This window comes from Salmo salar, chromosome ssa01 (assembly GCF_905237065.1).
Source record: "Salmo salar chromosome ssa01, Ssal_v3.1, whole genome shotgun sequence".
Lineage (NCBI taxonomy): Eukaryota > Metazoa > Chordata > Actinopteri > Salmoniformes > Salmonidae > Salmo > Salmo salar.
Window position 1 is genome coordinate 106,623,404 of NC_059442.1, and position 17,314 is coordinate 106,640,717.

At 43.2% G+C, this 17,314-nt stretch overlaps 2 protein-coding genes across 4 annotated transcripts in view; both read right to left on the minus strand.

Annotated features, from left to right (window-relative positions):
* The window catches only part of LOC106595143 (UTP--glucose-1-phosphate uridylyltransferase), a 61,338-nt gene extending 58,318 nt beyond the window's left edge, over positions 1-3,020 (minus strand). Inside the window, exon 1 of one of the 3 annotated variants that reach the window (XM_045687279.1) lies at positions 2,850-3,020. Coding sequence is in view for 2 of the 3 variants with exons in the window: in XM_045687275.1 (XP_045543231.1) it covers positions 1,433-1,451 (19 nt within the window). In the remaining variant the exon portion in view is untranslated. Of the gene's footprint in view, positions 1-1,432; positions 1,986-2,849 lie in introns of those variants that run through there. The other 2 variants (XM_045687275.1, XM_045687268.1) reach the window with 2 other exon arrangements.
* Positions 3,021-4,872: 1,852 nt separating this feature from the next.
* LOC106593044 (malate dehydrogenase, cytoplasmic) lies at positions 4,873-15,388 on the minus strand. The gene is made up of 10 exons (XM_045687283.1): positions 15,238-15,388; positions 13,944-14,045; positions 13,335-13,431; positions 11,800-11,975; positions 9,368-9,490; positions 9,080-9,178; positions 8,895-8,972; positions 8,550-8,663; positions 6,042-6,131; positions 4,873-5,759 (listed from the first exon to the last, which is right to left on the minus strand). The coding sequence occupies exons 1-10, from the start codon at positions 15,238-15,240 to the stop codon at positions 5,637-5,639; spliced, it is 1,005 nt and encodes a 334-aa protein (XP_045543239.1). The 5' UTR covers positions 15,241-15,388; the 3' UTR covers positions 4,873-5,636.
* Between the last annotated feature and the right edge of the window lie 1,926 nt (positions 15,389-17,314).

Genomic DNA, 17,314 nt, shown 5'->3' on the forward strand with positions numbered 1-17,314 from the left:
TGATGGGTCTCCCTATAACATGGGGTTGTGATGATGGGTCTCCCTATAACATGGGGTTGTAGATGATGGGTCTCCCTATAACATGGGGTTGTAGATGATGGGTCTCCCTATAACATGGGGTTGTAGATGATGGGTCTCCCTATAACATGGGGTTGTGATGATGGGTCTCCCTATAACATGGGGTTGTAGATGATGGGTCTCCCTATAACATGGGGTTGTAGATGATGGGTTTCCCTATAACATGGGGTTGTAGATGATGGGTCTCCCTATAACATGGGGTTGTAGATGATGGGTCTCCCTATAACATGGGGTTGTGATGATGGGTCTCCCTATAACATGGGGTTGTAGATGATGGGTTTCCCTATAACATGGGGTTGTAGATGATGGGTCTCTCTATAACATGAGGTTGTGATGATGGGTCTCCCTATAACATATCTATGAGATTAGTAACAGTCTAGTCTAGTGCAACAATAATACAACAGCTCTATTCCACTACCAGGAAATAGACTTTGACCGGTGAGTTCCATTTTGAATAGGCTACATGTCAAAGCAGTGACTTGTTCTATGGTTTTGGACATCTGACACTGTCATTTCTAATCAGCTATCACAGGGCAGTGGTTCCTATATGGTGTGATTGACTGACAGGGAAATGTTTTAAATTTAACCTTTATTTAACTAGGCAAGTCAGTTAAGAACAAATTCTTATTTACAATGACGGCCTACACCGGCCAAACCCGGTGTAGGCCCTGATTGGACAACAACAGTAATGAGTAGCCCAATTTGAGGCTGAGGCTACCAAACTGCTGCCATGATTGGACAACGGCAATGAGTAGCCCAACTAGAGGCTGAGGCTACCAAACTGCTGCCGTGATTGGACAACAACAGTATGAGTAGCCCAACTAGAGGCTGAGGCTACCAAACTGCTGCCCTGATTGGACAACAACAGCAATGAGTAGCCCAACTACTGTATTCTCTAATAACATAGGCTACTATTGTTATATTACTTTGATTATGTCAGAGGAGAAAGAACAGCTACCTCTGGTATGGAGGATTTAGTGGGGTACCCAACCTGTCAGCGTGCAACTTTGGAATGGGACATTACAGTAAGAAGTGGGAGCTAATTTGTTAGGCACAGCCTGAGGTCCAATGGTACTAAGGTACCTTTCAAGTGATGAATAGCCACATTCAACCAAGTAGCCTAAGCCAATTCACTGTTATTGAATTACATTGAATTCATTTGGGTAAAACAATATACAACAATGTGTACATTGTATTCCCAGAGGATAGTACTTCAAATTATAACACTAGTTGGTACTTTAGACCGTGTCTCCAGACAATGTGCAAGTAGAAGCTGTTAAACTTATTTTCGATACATTCATTGTGGTATTCATTCTTCATCATTGTAGTAGGCTGCATCCACACAATCACTTACCTTCAAAATAACATGCCATATTCCAAAATGTTATAAAGGCTCAATAATCTGAAATCACCTATGGAGGTCAAATGTTCTGTACAAATCCAATATCGGTATTTCCACTAGGTAGCCTATCAAGTCATCAAGGATATACAACTATAACTATATTGAAACGAAATTGGTCAAATAGTCCAATAAAATCTAAGACATATTCCATAAAAAAACGGTTTGTTTTTTTGTAAAACCCCAAATGGTCATTCATCTATATGGCCACCCCAGTGCAGAATGGACTGCTGAAGACATAACTTGCTAGAGCACTCCTCTCTCACAAATGAAATCCTTTTCGCAATTCCTCCACCGCCCGCACTTCCCAAAGCGTGACAACCCGACCTTTATTCCATCAATCGTTTATCTCACTTGACTTCAGCCTAATGAAACGCACCCCCTGGCCCGACTGTAGCCTATCTATTGGTATTTATGTAGGCTATATTTCACAAATACAATTAGCCTATGCCTTGTACGAGTTTCGGGTCTGCCCCTTTCCCAGGCAAATAAACCACGTCACATTTCCTCCCGGACTGGCTCTGGACCTTTTGGTGCTTTCAAGACAACTTGGAACTAAAAAATAATAATTTAAAAAAGTCCAAATCATGACGTCAGTGATCTTCAGGTCGGAAAGTCGCACCTCTACAAAGATGCCCTAGTTTCCGACTTGGAATTCCAACTTGGATGACGGTTCAAAACGATTTTTCCCAGTAGGAGCTAGTTTCCCCCCCCCCCGAGTTCCCAGTTGTCGTGAATGCACTGAAGGGGGAGATTTCACAAGTTCCCAGTGGGTTTGAACGCAGCATTTGCTTCTACTAATATACTCCCTCTCTTGCTTTAGCCTCGCCCCCATGATATCTTATATATATATTCAGATAGCCTAGCATAGACAATCAGATCGATACATTACATCAGTAACATATTAAAGCCAGCATAGACCCGGCCCACACGAATAACCGATCTATAGGCCTAGCCTAACCTTAAAATAAATGTAGCCTAGTTGTATATCGAATCGACTTGTTAGTTACATTCCCGAATGCAGAACGGTGGATGCGGAAATGATGGGGACAGGTTGTTACATTTTGTTCCACTGTAGCATAGCCTACACATCAAACACGAATTATACATGATTGAAAAAATAAAATTGAAACATAATTGCTAAACAAAATGACCAGATCAACTGGCTACTGTTTCTATTCGTTTTCCAATACATTCAGAATATGCTATGACAATTTAGATAGGCCTATTTCTGGGTAGGCTACAACGATCAAACCACTCGTAGTGCTATTGGGCTACTCTTGTAACTTATCTTTTACGACGACAGTCATGATTATTGGCACCCAGCAAGGTATTGGACAGTTTAATTGAGCTAATAAATGCATTCCCTTACTGTTTGGCTTGTATGATGTTGGCGACAGGAAAATCGTGCGATGGGCTTGTCCAAGTATGGACACAACCGCGGAGACCGGTGAAATTATCACAACTAATGTCCCTTTGGGAGTTTATTTACATTAAAATGACATGCAACACATTGTATTGAATATTGGGCTGGTATTTTAGTAATTAGTTCACACAAAAACACTATATTAGATTAATTGTATCAAAACGATATATAGAAATGCCATTCTAAAACAAGGACCAATGAAAAGCTTGTATCCGAATGCTGTGGCCAATGAAAATGCAGTTTTTCACGACGTTCCTTAACCCCAAACACCAGAGCCACGACATTGATGCCACGTCAATGATCAACCTTCATACATTACTAATGGGTTAATAACTAGACCAGGGGTGGGTTAATAACTAGACCAGGGGTGGGTTAATAACTAGACCAGGTGTGGGTTAATAACTAGACCAGGGGTGGGGTAATAACTAGACCAGGGGTAGGTTAATAACTAGACCAGGGGTGGGGTTAATAACTAGACCAGGGGTGGGGTAATAACTAGACCAGTGGTGGGTTAATAACTAGACCAGGGGTGGGTTAATAACTAGACCAGTGGTGGGTTAATAACTAGACCAGTGGTGGGTTAATAACTAGACCAGGGGTGGGGTAATAACTAGACCAGGGGTGGGTTAATAACTAGACCAGGGGTGGGGTTAATAACTAGACCAGGGGTGGGGTAATAACTAGACCAGGGGTAGGGTAATAACTAGACCAGGGGTGGGTTAATAACTAGACCAGGGGTGGGTTAATAACTAGACCAGGCGTGGGTTAATAACTAGACCAGGGGTAGGGTAATAACTACACCAGGGGTGGGTTAATAACTAGACCAGGGGTGGGGTAATAACTAGACCAGGGGTGGGTTAATAACTAGACCAGTGGTGGGTTAATAACTAGACCAGGGGTGGGGTAATAACTAGACCAGGGGTAGGTTAATAACTAGACCAGGGGTAGGGTAATAACTACACCAGGGGTGGGTTAATAACTAGACCAGGGGTGGGGTAATAACTAGACCAGGGGTGGGTTAATAACTAGACCAGGGGTGGGTTAATAACTAGACCAGTGGTGGGTTAATAACTAGACCAGGGGTGGGGTAATAACTAGACCAGGGGTAGGTTAATAACTAGACCAGGGGTAGGTTAATAACTAGACCAGGGGTGGGGTAATAACTAGACCAGGGGTAGGTTAATAACTAGACCAGGGGTAGGTTAATAACTAGACCAGGGGTGGGTTAATAACTAGACCAGGGGTAGGTTAATAACTAGACCAGGGGTAGGTTAATAACTAGACCAGGGGTAGGTTAATAACTAGACCAGGGGTGGGGTAATAACTAGACCAGGGGTGGGTTAATAACTAGACCAGGGGTGGGTTAATAACTAGACCAGGGGTGGGTTAATAACTAGACCAGGGTGGGGGGGCAACTCCAGTCCTCGAAGCCTGATTCGTGTCACACTTTTCCCACCAGCTAAAACACCTGACTCCAATAATGAACTAAATGATCTTCAGTTTAAAACGCAAATAAAGTTGAATCAGCTGTGTTTGCTAGGGATGGGGAATGACACTACTCCAGCCTGGAGTTAGACCTACAGGTATTTGGGTTAGAAACCAGACTTAACATGGAACATAAGTAAAAATATCGGTTACAGAATGCTTACTAACATGGTCATGCAAGTGTGATTTTAAATAATGTTCTGGTTGAATTGCAGTACATAAGTCCTTACAACTAAATGGAAGGACCATACGTCAGGGAAAATCTGATGTAGGACATTCTGGGTGTAAACTATATATAATTTAACATTTATGAATCACACTCCCTCCGGCTAATCTTAGTTTTATTAAATACTTTATAATAGATGCTGCCCTGTTGAAAGGAGAGCTTGCAAGCTAGCACGTCATTATACTGTGGCTAGCTACACTAGTCATAGGAATAATAAAATGTTGATTTGTGCAGAAATTGTGAAAATGACTCAATCAGTTAAGGATAAATGTTTTATTGTTTTGTCAGAAGTGTGAATCCAGGGAGATATTATCCAGAGGTTTAAAACATAATTAAGCATCTGATACATTTTACTGTCCTGGGTTTTACAGATTAGAATGTGCTGCCCCCCCTAGTGGCAGGACTATGCCATAACCACCTGCTACTATTATAATAGGATTACATCTGGTGATCACATTCAGATAGTCAAATACCTTCATGGGAAAATGCCAAATAGTAAAACAAATAAAAATAAAAAAATGTATGAAGTTAAATAATCATTGAACCAAGAGTTGTTTCACAAAAATATTAAGTTAAATCTAGAAACACAATAAGGACTATACATTGTTTGCTGATTTTATTGTTCTGACTGAGCAACAATTAACCGTTAAACAATGATCATCATAGTAACTACTAGTGCATCAACTATCCATAACAATTCTCCATTCCATGGTAAGCATGGTAACCATCCAAACAGGGATAACCTGTTCAGAAGTGTGTAACAATGTTTTGGACACAGTTTCAGCAGTGAGTGTATCATGCCATGTTCATGTGCTATCAGAATAACCAGAAACTCAGGTCTAAAAAAAACTGCTGTAAAACATAAAGTTAAACCGTTCATATTGAACTTCCAAGTTGGATATTCCAGAGTTTCCTAAGTTCCCGAGTAGCACATGAATGCAACATCACAGACGCGAGTCTGGAGGTGTGGGTTCTGTGTCCAAGTGCTGTTGCCGGGTTGGTTGCCGTGGCTGGGAGCGTAGTCAAGCGCTGAGGAAGGTGACGGCGGTGTCCCTCTCCTCCACCAGCTCGGCTGCCGTGGCGTCCATCTTGCCTCGGGAGAAGTCGTTGATGGCCAACCCGTCCACAATCTTCCACTGCTTGTCCTGAGGATAACAAAGACAGGAGAATACTGTATATTGAATAATAGGCCAAAGTGATCAACTTCCCACTGCAATAGGTAGTCGGTCGTAGACTAGAGCACCAGTTTATAGTCAATAGAAGCAGAGCTCTCTGGTTAAGTGGTGATGACAGCTGACCTTGCAGCACAATGATGATCTTCTGACCAATCAGATAATAATTGGGCAAAAGATCAGAATTGTGCTGCCTGTGTAAACACAGCCTTAGTATGGAGGAGTGTAGAGAGCAGAGTCAGGGATCCGTCTCACCTTGATGTGAACAGGGAATGAGTAGATGAGGTCTTCTGCAACGCTGTAGGAGTTACTGCTGGAGTAGACACCCATGGAGACAAACTCCCCCTGCAAACAAGAGGACAGAGTTCAGGGCTGCATTCAGGAACCATTAACACAAAGACAGGCTGCTGCACCACCACGCTGCATTCAGGAACCATTGGGTCTAGGGGGCAGTATTTTCACGGCTGGATAAAAAAACATACCCGATTTAATCTGGTTACTAATCCTACCCAGTAACTAGAATATGCATATACTTATATATGGATAGAAAACACCCTAAAGTTTCTAAAAAACTGTTTGAATGGTGTCTGTGAGTATAACAGAACTCATTTGGCAGGCAAAACCCTGAGACATTTTCTGACAGGAAGTGGATACCTGATGTGTTGAATTACCTTTAAGCCTATGCCATTGAAACACACAGGGGCTGATTAATGTTTTGGCACTTCCTATTGCTTCCACTAGATGTCACCAGCCTTTACAAAGTGTTTTGAATCTTCTACTATGAGATCTGACCGAACAAGAGCCTTGGAACGGTGATGGCCGATTAGACTCTGGCGCGCGAGGTCATGTTGGGTACCCTCGTTCCAAAACGTTTTAAAAGAGAATGCATTCGTCCACCTTGAATATTATTCATGTTCTGGTTAAAAAAGGCCCTAATGATTTATGCTATACAACGTTTGACATGTTTGAACGAACGTAAATATATTTTTCCCCTCGTTCATGACGAAAGTCCGGCTGGCTTAGATCATGTGCTAACAACACGGATCTTTTTGGATATAAATGATGAGCTTTTTTGAACAAAACTACATTCGTTATGGACCTGGGATCCCGGGAAGTGACATCTGATGAAGAGAATCAAAGGTAATGGATTATTTACATAGTATTTTCGATCTCTCCAACATGGCCGTTTGTCTGTATAGCAAAGCATATTTTTCTGGGCGCAGTGCTCAGATTATTGCAAAGTGTGATTTCCCAGTAAGGTTATTTTTAAATCTGGCAAGTTGATTGCGTTCAAGAGATGTAAATCTATAATTCTTTAAATGACAATATAATATTTTACCAATGTTTTCTAATTTTAATTATTTAATTTGTGGTGCTGACTTGACTGCCGGTTATTGGAGGGAAACGATTTCCTGAACATCAACGCCATAGTAAAACGCTGTTTTTGGATATAAATATGAACTTGATAGAACTAAAAATGCATGCATTGTCTAACATAATGTCCTAGGAGTGTCATCTGATGGAGATTGTAAAAGGTTAGTGCATCATTTTAGCTGGTTTTATGGTTTTGGTGACCCTGTCTTTGAATTGACAAAACATTACACAGCTATTGTCAATGTACTCTCCTAACATAATCTAACTTTATGCTTTCGCCGTAAAACCTTTTTGAAATCGGACAACGTGGTTAGATTAAGGAGATGTTTATCTTTCAAAGGGTGTAAGATAGTTGTATGTTTGAAAAATTTGAATTTTGACATTTATTTGGTTTCAAATTTGCCGCTCTTGAAATGCACCTGCTGTTGATAGGGTGCACCACGGGTGGCACGCTAGCGTCCCACATAGCCCCAAGAGGTTAACCCAAAGACAGGCTGCTGCACCACCACGCTGCATTCAGGAACCATTAACCCAAAGACAGGCTGCTGCACCACCACGCTGCGTTCAGGAACCATTAACCCAAAGACAGGCTGCTGCACCACCACGCTGCATTCAGGAACCATTAACCCAAAGACAGGCTGCTGCACCACCACGCTGCGTTCAGGAACCATTAACCCAAAGACAGGCTGCTGCACCACCACGCTGCATTCAGGAACCATTAACCCAAAGACAGGCTGCTGCACCACCACGCTGCATTCAGGAACCATTAACCCAAAGACAGGCTGCTGCACCACCACGCTGCATTCAGGAACCATTAACCCAAAGACAGGCTGCTGCACCACCACGCTGCGTTGAGGAACCATTAACCCAAAGACAGGCTGCTGCACCACCACGCTGCATTCAGGAACCATTAACCCAAAGACAGGCTGCTGCACCACCACGCTGCATTCAGGAACCATTAACCCAAAGACAGGCTGCTGCACCACCACGCTGCATTCAGGAACCATTAACCCAAAGACAGGCTGCTGCACCACCACGCTGCATTCAGGAACCATTAACCCAAAGACCGTCTACACCACAATTCTCCACCCTCTTCCTAAAGTGTGCAACTGCACACATCTCACAAATGTAACAATGGCTTATAGCCAAATATTACACCAATCCATTACTTTTTAATCAATGACTGTCTGGAATTGTGGGAGTGCACACTCTGGGAGAAGGGTGGAGAATTGGGATGCATCCATACTTTAAATAGTAGAGTGCCCTATAGATTAGGAGTTAATAAAACATAGCCTTAATGGTTACGATGTAGATTTGGGTAGGGTAACTTAATCCTAAATCTGTATCTTAAAGCCACAGAATTGTCCCATAGGACCCCTCTTAGCTGACCTCAGGAGTGCCTGACCAGATGTCCCTCATGTGGTCACAGATAGCCTTGGCTGCAGACATGGCACTGGACAGCTTCCTGGCTGCGATAACCGCAGCTCCTCTCTGCTGCACTGTCTGAGAGGGGAAGAGGAGAGGGAGGAAGAGAGATGCCTTAGAAAATGTCTCATCCCTACTCCACTAGTCTTCTTCAGCTGTCTCAATTCATCTTTCCAGGATTCCTCTCCCCTTATCAAAACACATGGAGAAGGTCAGAGGTTACTTTCCCTTTGAGCATCTCTAATGAGGGGGGTTAAAGTTAAATCACATAGCCAGATGAAAATGTGTTTTACAGTGGAGTAAACTCACAGAAATGAAGGCCCCTTTGAGCCAGTCATCGTCCTTAACAGCGTCGAAGCAGGCCAGGTCGCTGCCCGCCATGTTGACCTTGGCGTAGTAAAATAATAATGACATATTGTTAAATATTACAACACAGTATTCACTAATGCCTTGCAGAGGTATAATAATACTTCATTATAACATTGATAAATGACCTTGCAGTGGTGGACGTCTGGGTACTGGGTGGACGAATGGTTTCCCCAGATGATCACGTTCTTCACTTGGGTGGCTGGCACGCCGCAGCGCATCGCAACCTGGGGGAGGGATGCAAGAGCTGTGTAAGGATGATATTACCATCTATTAAGATAATCCACACCCACTTTATTTGTCCCCAATGAAACTTAAACACTACAGTTGAAGTACAGACTCAGTCATCATGAGGGATTGGAGTAACAATATTCATTCAGGGGGTTGAAGGGAACAAAACCACTTCACACAGGTACCTGAGAGCGGGCCCGGTTGTGGTCCAGACGGGTAAGGCAGGAGAAGTTCTCTTTGGGGACGGACGGGGCAGACTTGGCTGCGATCAGACAGTTGGTGTTGGCTGGGTTACCTACCACCAGGACCTGACCGAGACAATGGAGAGGCAACGTTATAAAACACTCAGGACAGTCGTACACACACACACACACACACACACACACACACACACGCAGAGCAAGACTGAGAACCCCATGGTGTTGGGGAGAATCTCCGTTCCACAGTGGGGTCACAGTTTGTAGCCCAAACGGTTCAGACACTACAAACAGGAGCCGGTACAGACGAGTCCCGTCAGGCTTGTAGAACAAAACTGAGACCACCATCATGTTCCTGCGAGTCTCAGAGTTTCTCAACAGTTTGGACACTACAGCCGTTTGTGAGAAGACTGATTTCCAGAGTGTCTCACGGTCTGACAAACATGACTGTAGATGTAGAAGACTGCCATAAGTGGATTGAGATTAACTGTACATATTTTAACTTCACAGCAGAGTGATGAGACATACATTGGACATATTGTTATGAATGTAACAAAATGTACGCAGTCATAGTTTGCACTTTTAGTCCAACTTAAATGTTGTGTCCATTATCAATGCAATATAGCCATGTATTGCAGTATCTATGGTCACCATGTAGTAAAAATATTTAAGTTACTTGAAACTTGAGCCACCTGTGAGTAGAGGGAAAATTCCAAAGCCTCGCTGCCTGACGTGCAAGGCTGAAGACGCCATGCTAGGTAGTCAGGCAGCGTGCAAGGCTGAAGACGCCATGCTAGGTAGTCAGGCAGCGTGCAAGGCTGAAGACGCCATGCTAGGTAGTCAGGCAGCGTGCAAGGCTGAAGACGCCATGCTAGATAGTCAGGCAGCGTGCAAGGCTGAAGACGCCATGCTAGGTAGTCAGGCAGCGTGCAAGGCTGAAGACGCCATGCTAGGTAGTCAGGCAGCGTGCAAGGCTGAAGACGCCATGCTAGGTAGTCAGGCAGCGTGCAAGGCTGAAGACGCCATGCTAGATAGTCAGGCAGCGTGCAAGGCTGAAGACGCCATGCTAGATAGTCAGGCAGCGTGCAAGGCTGAAGACGCCATGCTAGGTAGTCAGGCAGCGTGCAAGGCTGAAGACGTTCTCTCATGGCAGCTTCAGACTTGCACACTGCCTGAAGACAAGTTAAGTTTCTGTAACAAGGTCACTTGGGGAAGAAATGACAAGGGTACAGGACATGTGCCAGCACACACAAGCAGTCACACTCGTCAGTCTGACAGTCCAACACCTGTTGCTAGATCAGTGTGAGGCCAAAAGGCCTCCTCACAACACACCCACAGTTCCACTGGCACTAGTCAGGACATTCCAGTCCTTGGTGGAGTTCCTATTCTCTACTATTAAAATGACTCATTATAATTCCGTAGTTTCCACCATATTCCTCACACCAGTCCATTTATTTTGTAAATCCATGAAGGTGAATGTCCAAGTGCACACTTGGGGAGCAGTAGAGAATCAGAATGTCTCCCTCGACTCCTGGGATGGAACCCAGCCAGGCTGGATACAACGTTAAGCTTACAGACCGAAGTGGACCAACTCCTGGGATTGAACCCAGCCAGGCTGGATACAACGTTAAGCTTACAGACCGAAGTGGACCAACTCCTGGGATTGAACCCAGCCAGGCTGGATACAACGTTAAGCTTACAGACCGAAGTGGACCAACTCCTGGGATGGAACCCAGCCAGGCTGGATACAACGTTAAGCTTACAGACCGAAGTGGACCAACTCCTGGGATGGAACCCAGCCAGGCTGGATACAACGTTAAGCTTACAGACCGAAGTGGACCAACTCCTGGGATGGAACCCAGCCAGGCTGGATACAACGTTAAGCTTACAGACCGAAGTGGACCAACTCCTGGGATGGAACCCAGCCAGGCTGGATACAACGTTAAGCTTACAGACCGAAGTGGACCAACTCCTGGGATTGAACCCAGCCAGGCTGGATACAACGTTAAGCTTACAGACCGAAGTGGACCAACTCCTGGGATTGAACCCAGCCAGGCTGGATACAACGTTAAGCTTACAAGACCGGATAGGTGGGATAGTGTTAAGACATGCAGGCAGCTAGATTTAAAAAAAATCAAAACACACGCTCACAAAACAAACAATGCACACCAATGGCATTCCAGGCCAATCCTTCCATAGGAATTAAGAGCCCAACACGTGGTGAACTGAATTTCAACAGCTCTGGGGTGCAGCATCACGAGTTGTCTCTATGTCTAAAGACACATGGCTTACACTATACCACAAACACAGGGTACCTGTTAATACTGACAGCTAAGTCTGTATAGACATTTTGAGACACATTGACAGTCACCACACACAGAGGACAAACCCTGTCTGTTGGGCTCTGCCCATCATCTCACCTTGACAGTTCTCTTGGCGTACTTCTCCAGCGCAGCCCCCTGGCTCTTGAAGATGGCCACGTTAGCCTTGAGCAGGTCCTTCCTCTCCATACCCTCTCTCCTGGGCATGGAGCCCACCAGGATGGCAGCGTCCAGGTCCTTAAAGGCAACGTCCTCCTTGTCCGTGGGGATGACCTCTGAAAACAGATGGAATAAACAAGGGCTTGTTCATTCTGTATCAAATAGTCAGAAAGTAGCGTGAAAAGGGAGGGACTATCTGGACGTGTCCTATAAGATATGTAGGTTTCTTTCCTCGTCTGTGGGAATGACCTCTAGACTAATCAAATATACAACAGACCAGGGTTGGTTGGTTCAATGGGCAGCACATGTACCACCAATAAACAGAAGGAAAATCTGGATAATAAAGACTACTTTTAATTGTTAAAGGTTTTACTACAGTTGTCTAATTAAATGTGGGTATGTCATTTTAGGCAAAAATAGAAAGAGAAAGGGGAAGAATTATGATCCAGGACAGCAGGAAGTTGTTAAGGAGTGCTTTATTAGGCTAAATCCTTCAAGCACAATGTTTCGGACCTGATCGCTCGACAATGAAAGTGGCCTCTATGGAGAAACAAAGGCTTGTATTTGTTTTCCCATCACATTCCCCTGTACATCGTCTCAGTCTGGTTCCCCCTGTTTCAATTCCCATCACATTCCCCTGTACATCGTCTCAGTGTGGTTCTGTTTCAATTCCCATCACATTCCCCTGTACATCGTCTCAGTGTGGTTCTGTTTCAATTCCCATCACATTCCCCTGTACATCGTCTCAGTGTGGTTCTGTTTCAATTCCCATCACATTCCCCTGTACATCGTCTCAGTGTGGTTCTGTTTCAATTCCCATCACATTCCCCTGTACATCGTCTCAGTGTGGTTCTGTTTCAATTCCCATCACATTCCCCTGTACATCGTCTCAGTGTGGTTCTGTTTCAATTCCCATCACATTCCCCTGTACATCGTCTCAGTGTGGTTCTGTTTCAATTCCCATTTTGTCACAACACCTTACATTCTCATCAGCTCAGTCACTCACACCGTTTCTGCTTTTAAGGTTAGTTTCAGCGAACCCTGTATTGATCCCTTTGTTCTGCTTCTGTTGTCTGTGGGACATAGACTGTTGCCAGTTAACTGCTTTAAAGGGCTACTGCGAGATTCTGGCAATTCTGAAAATCCCACCGATCTGGCAAAAACCTTAGAGATAGTTGACAGAATTTAAATAGTGCTTGAACCCAGATCTGTTTGGGACACAGGGTAACCACACTGTAGACACCCATACCCCACATTGAAAATTGTCTTTGCAACACACCATACACAGAGAGAACATTGTCTTTGCAGCACTGAGCGTTAATACTGGGGCCTCACAGCCGAGGTGAGAACAAAGCAAGGACACCATCATTGACAACAGAAAAATACCAGTCACAATGGAGATGGAGATACTACTGGTGCCTCAACTAAAGCAAAGCCATGTCAATCCAGTGAGTGTTGTCTGCCCCATGGTTTACCTCTGAGGAGTGGGAGGGCACAGTCCTGCAGCTCCATGACCACTCCATCCAGGACTGGCAACATGGGGGTGATGTCCAGCAAGATCAGGGTGATTGGCTGAGAGGAGAGACCATGAAATGACAGGAGTAGATAAATGAGTAGGATCTATTGATCTTTCTGTTGACTTACAGGCTGGTAGATTGCTACCTGAACAGATGTTTATGGTTCATATGATTACTACATTAACACTTCTTGTTATGACTACTTGAAGGGACAGTGTTAGACCTGTGCTACCGGTAGGCTGTATGCTAGTGCTTCTATTTCAGGCAATTCAAGGACACTAAAGCCTTGAGTGAAGCTGTCGCAGGTTGTGTGACTGAAGGGGTATTGTGTGATGCTGCATGTTGCCCATCAGTCATGATTTTTTAAATCTTATTTAAGTGACACAGGGAGTATCTGACATGGCACCCTATTCCCTATATTGTGCACTCATTTTGACCAAGGCAAATAGGGTAAGTAGTGGACTATAGGGAATAGGGTGTAATTTCAGACACTAGACAAGCCCTAACAGGATCAGCTGGGATGTTACATAATGCAAGTCAAGCCAAAGCTTCGTTCCTTCCCTTTACCTGATCTTTGCCGAACACATCTCCCTTGGCGATGCCAAACAACAAGGAGTAGGCAATCTGCCCAGCAGCGCCGGTCACCAGAACACGAACAGGTTCAGCAGACTGCAACACAACATACAGAAACACAGATCTGGGTCCTATTCATTAGGGCACATTACACTTAGGCTATTTAGACACTTATCCAGAGTGAATTAGCCTAAACACTGTAGTAAAATGTTTCACAATGAACACAAATGTGTATTTATTTTTGGACAAGTTCAGGTAATAAGTCCTCGTTTCAGTTCATTTTCTTCCATTTGTTGCCAAATGAACAACCAAGCACTGACAAATGTTTTGTCACTACAATTTCAGGGGCACACTTTAAAATATTGGAGGTAAACTTGCCCCAAGCCGTGCATTACTTGGGAGGGTTTGAGGAAATAATCCAGCTAGGGAACACATTTTGGGAAGTTTTACAGTAATATCAATGTAATGTAATATCAGTCAAACAGTCAGGTAAAAATGAGGTGTACATGAAATGGGAATGAGGTGAGTTGGATACCTTTGAGGAATTGGCTATGAGTTCACTCGTAAAGTGACAGTCAGTGACAACACTAGAGAACTGTACTAGAATTGTAGCTCGTCTACAACAATGGTATTGCATATGTGATCCGTGACCGGACAATGTCGGAGTGGGGATTTATTAACTCACGAGGTAAGCCACGGTGAATTTAAAAATAGAACACACTCTTCGAGTCATCTGAGACGAGATATTTATAGCTACTGTAGAAAACTGTCACCATTCATTCAACTTTTTCCCTTTCACACAAACGTAGAGTCCAAAAACAAGCAATTGCATTTTGCTGGGGAGAAAGTCGCATGCAATAATAGTTAGACAACTTAGATAACATTTGGCCACATTAACACATTCTGCCAATTTGACCTTTTTCAAAGAAATGTAGAGAAATGTGCATACTACACAGCTGTCGAAACGACATACCAGAACCTGTCAAATTGACTGGCACTTTGCCAACAAGGAATTAGTGTATTTCCTCCAACTTGTCTTTAAACATCATAACACAAGAATCACAAGCAAAATCGTTTCACAAAAATATTTAAATTGATACAAAAGTTGGTTACCGGTAGCTAACTAGCTACTGTATAAGTTAGGTTAGCTACTTGCAGAAACAAGCGAACGAAATGCCTCCTCGCTGTCAGCGTACTACTAACGTTATAGCAGGTGAGTGCGTTAATCAGTTTAGTAAAGCTAAAGTTCCGTAAACAAAGTTAATACAACTTTTTGTTTGTTACTTACCATGTTTGTATGATAACTTGGACTATTCTCGCACTGTTCTTGCAACAAAAGGTCACCCCTATTTCTTGAAATCAGAGTGGTCACGAGGTGGCCAGTAAATCGTTTATACGCATGCGCAGCAAAGCTGGTGGCTCTCGGGAAATGGAGTCGGAAATCCTTCAGCCAAAGACAGTAGTACCAAATATTTGTATAACTAAGTCTCATTGTTCTATCTGTGATAGTACCAAAGACAGTACAGTACGCTGGGTTAGTTATACAAATCGTTCACAGTACAGTATGCTTCAGCTGTGTACGTTGACCTTTTTAAAGTCAATGAGGTTGACAGAATAAATAACTACTTTACCCATGATTCAGTACTAACATTTAAATTCCCCTTTTATTTACAAATTACAAAAAGTCCCAAACTGTCTCTTGTGTATTTGTATTTGATTGATTTATTCAGTTGAAATAAGGATACTTTAACTTCTGTTGTAAAGCTATCATTTTTATGTATAGTTTTATGGAGCTCCGCTGCTAGCCACAGGTGTTGGAGCAAGTGATGCCAATTTAGCGACTTTGTTGCTAGATTTAGAGAGTTTTCATACCCCTCGGCGACTTTTATTGGTAAAAGAGTATAGCGACAAATTTAGCTACTTTTTAAGGCTGCCCCAGCAACTTTTTTGATGATTTAGCGACTTCTCTGTTTGTGTGTGTGCCCGCTCGGAGTTCAGCTGTGCGCCTCCGCCGGCTGCTGCGTGTCACTAGCGCCCTTTCTCCCACCGCTGTCTCCCCTCTGCAGCAGCGAGTAAAGTTCATTGATTAAATCGGTTCCTTTGTTGTTAAATGACACCACATCTCTCCAAGGGATAAATAATAAAAGCAAAACTAAATATATATTTTTGAAATTATATACTTTAATCTGTTTTTTTCTGTGCTTTTAATTAGTTCAATTTTGTTCTCCTTCAAACATTCCATTTCGCAGTAGTGGTGAATGGATAAAATCACTGAGGAAGCCAAGCCAGGAGAAAAACCCATATTACATGTGTTGTGATAATTAAGATAATTGTGTTGTGATAATTAAGATAATTGTGTTGTGATAATTGCGTTGTTTACTCTATAACCTGTTAGTTCATATCCCTTGCCACCGTGATACATAGGCCTAAGGCCGAGACAATAAGAAGACATAGTGGCAGAATACATTCAACCACACCTTTGTTTCATCACAAAACCAGAGAGCAACATCTGTATGGTGAAGTCCACAAACAAATAGTTACATGACCTACAGCATGGTCAAGCAAGTTAATGTTTCCAACATTTTTGGACTACTAAACAGCTATGGATTTAGAACCACGGAGAGTTACTGCAACAGGATCTGCCTCCACTATTCCAGCACCATTTCAACTTCAATATTTCAACATCCTCCTCTCTTTCATGACTCTGTCATACAGTACATGCTTTTAGTTTGTGTTGTCTACCTGGCTAAAATGTTTGCTCGCTAGCCTAACTTCCTTTCCTGGGAAATTATGCGCCAGGCCAGCTAGTTAACATTAGCCTACTCAGGGGCACAATGTATGCATTTATGGTTAGATCAGAATCTCTGTTATTTTAGCTAGCTGGCTAGCCAACCGGAGGACAATGACACAATGAGATGCAACTATTCAAGTTTTTTCTGTAAATGAGTTTAGCTTGTGATTGGTGTCAAGCCAAATCTAAACGGGCTTCCCTTGACACTTTTTTTTGGTGCGCCAGGTCCATTCACAGTTAAGCTCACTCAGTTTACCTCAACGCTGATTGGCTAAATATATATATATATTTTTTAAGGCTACTCTTTTTGACGAGACAGATGGATGGCCTACACATACAGACAGAGGGGCGCTATTTCGTTCGCTCAGGTGCTTTTCCTCCGGGGATACATTCAGCCTCTTGAAAATTGAAGGAAAATGATCAAACACAGAGAGATGAAAAATAGATTAAAAAAATATATTATTATTTCTTGGTCAATTTCTTGGGGAAGCCTGACTTCCCTTGGTATCCATGAATACACACTACTGCTATTTAGTTTTTACTTTTGAGAATGTATCATTGCATGAGAGACAGG

Excerpts from the sequence above, each read along its gene's own strand:
- LOC106593044 (XM_045687283.1), bottom strand. Across the intron at positions 9,491-11,799 it reads ACGCCAAGAGAACTGTCAAG|GTCCTGGTGGTAGGTAACCC; the intron begins GTGAGATGATGG and ends TGTCTCGGTCAG. Across the intron at positions 8,973-9,079 it reads CAGACGTCCACCACTGCAAG|GTCAACATGGCGGGCAGCGA; the intron begins GTCATTTATCAA and ends TACTACGCCAAG.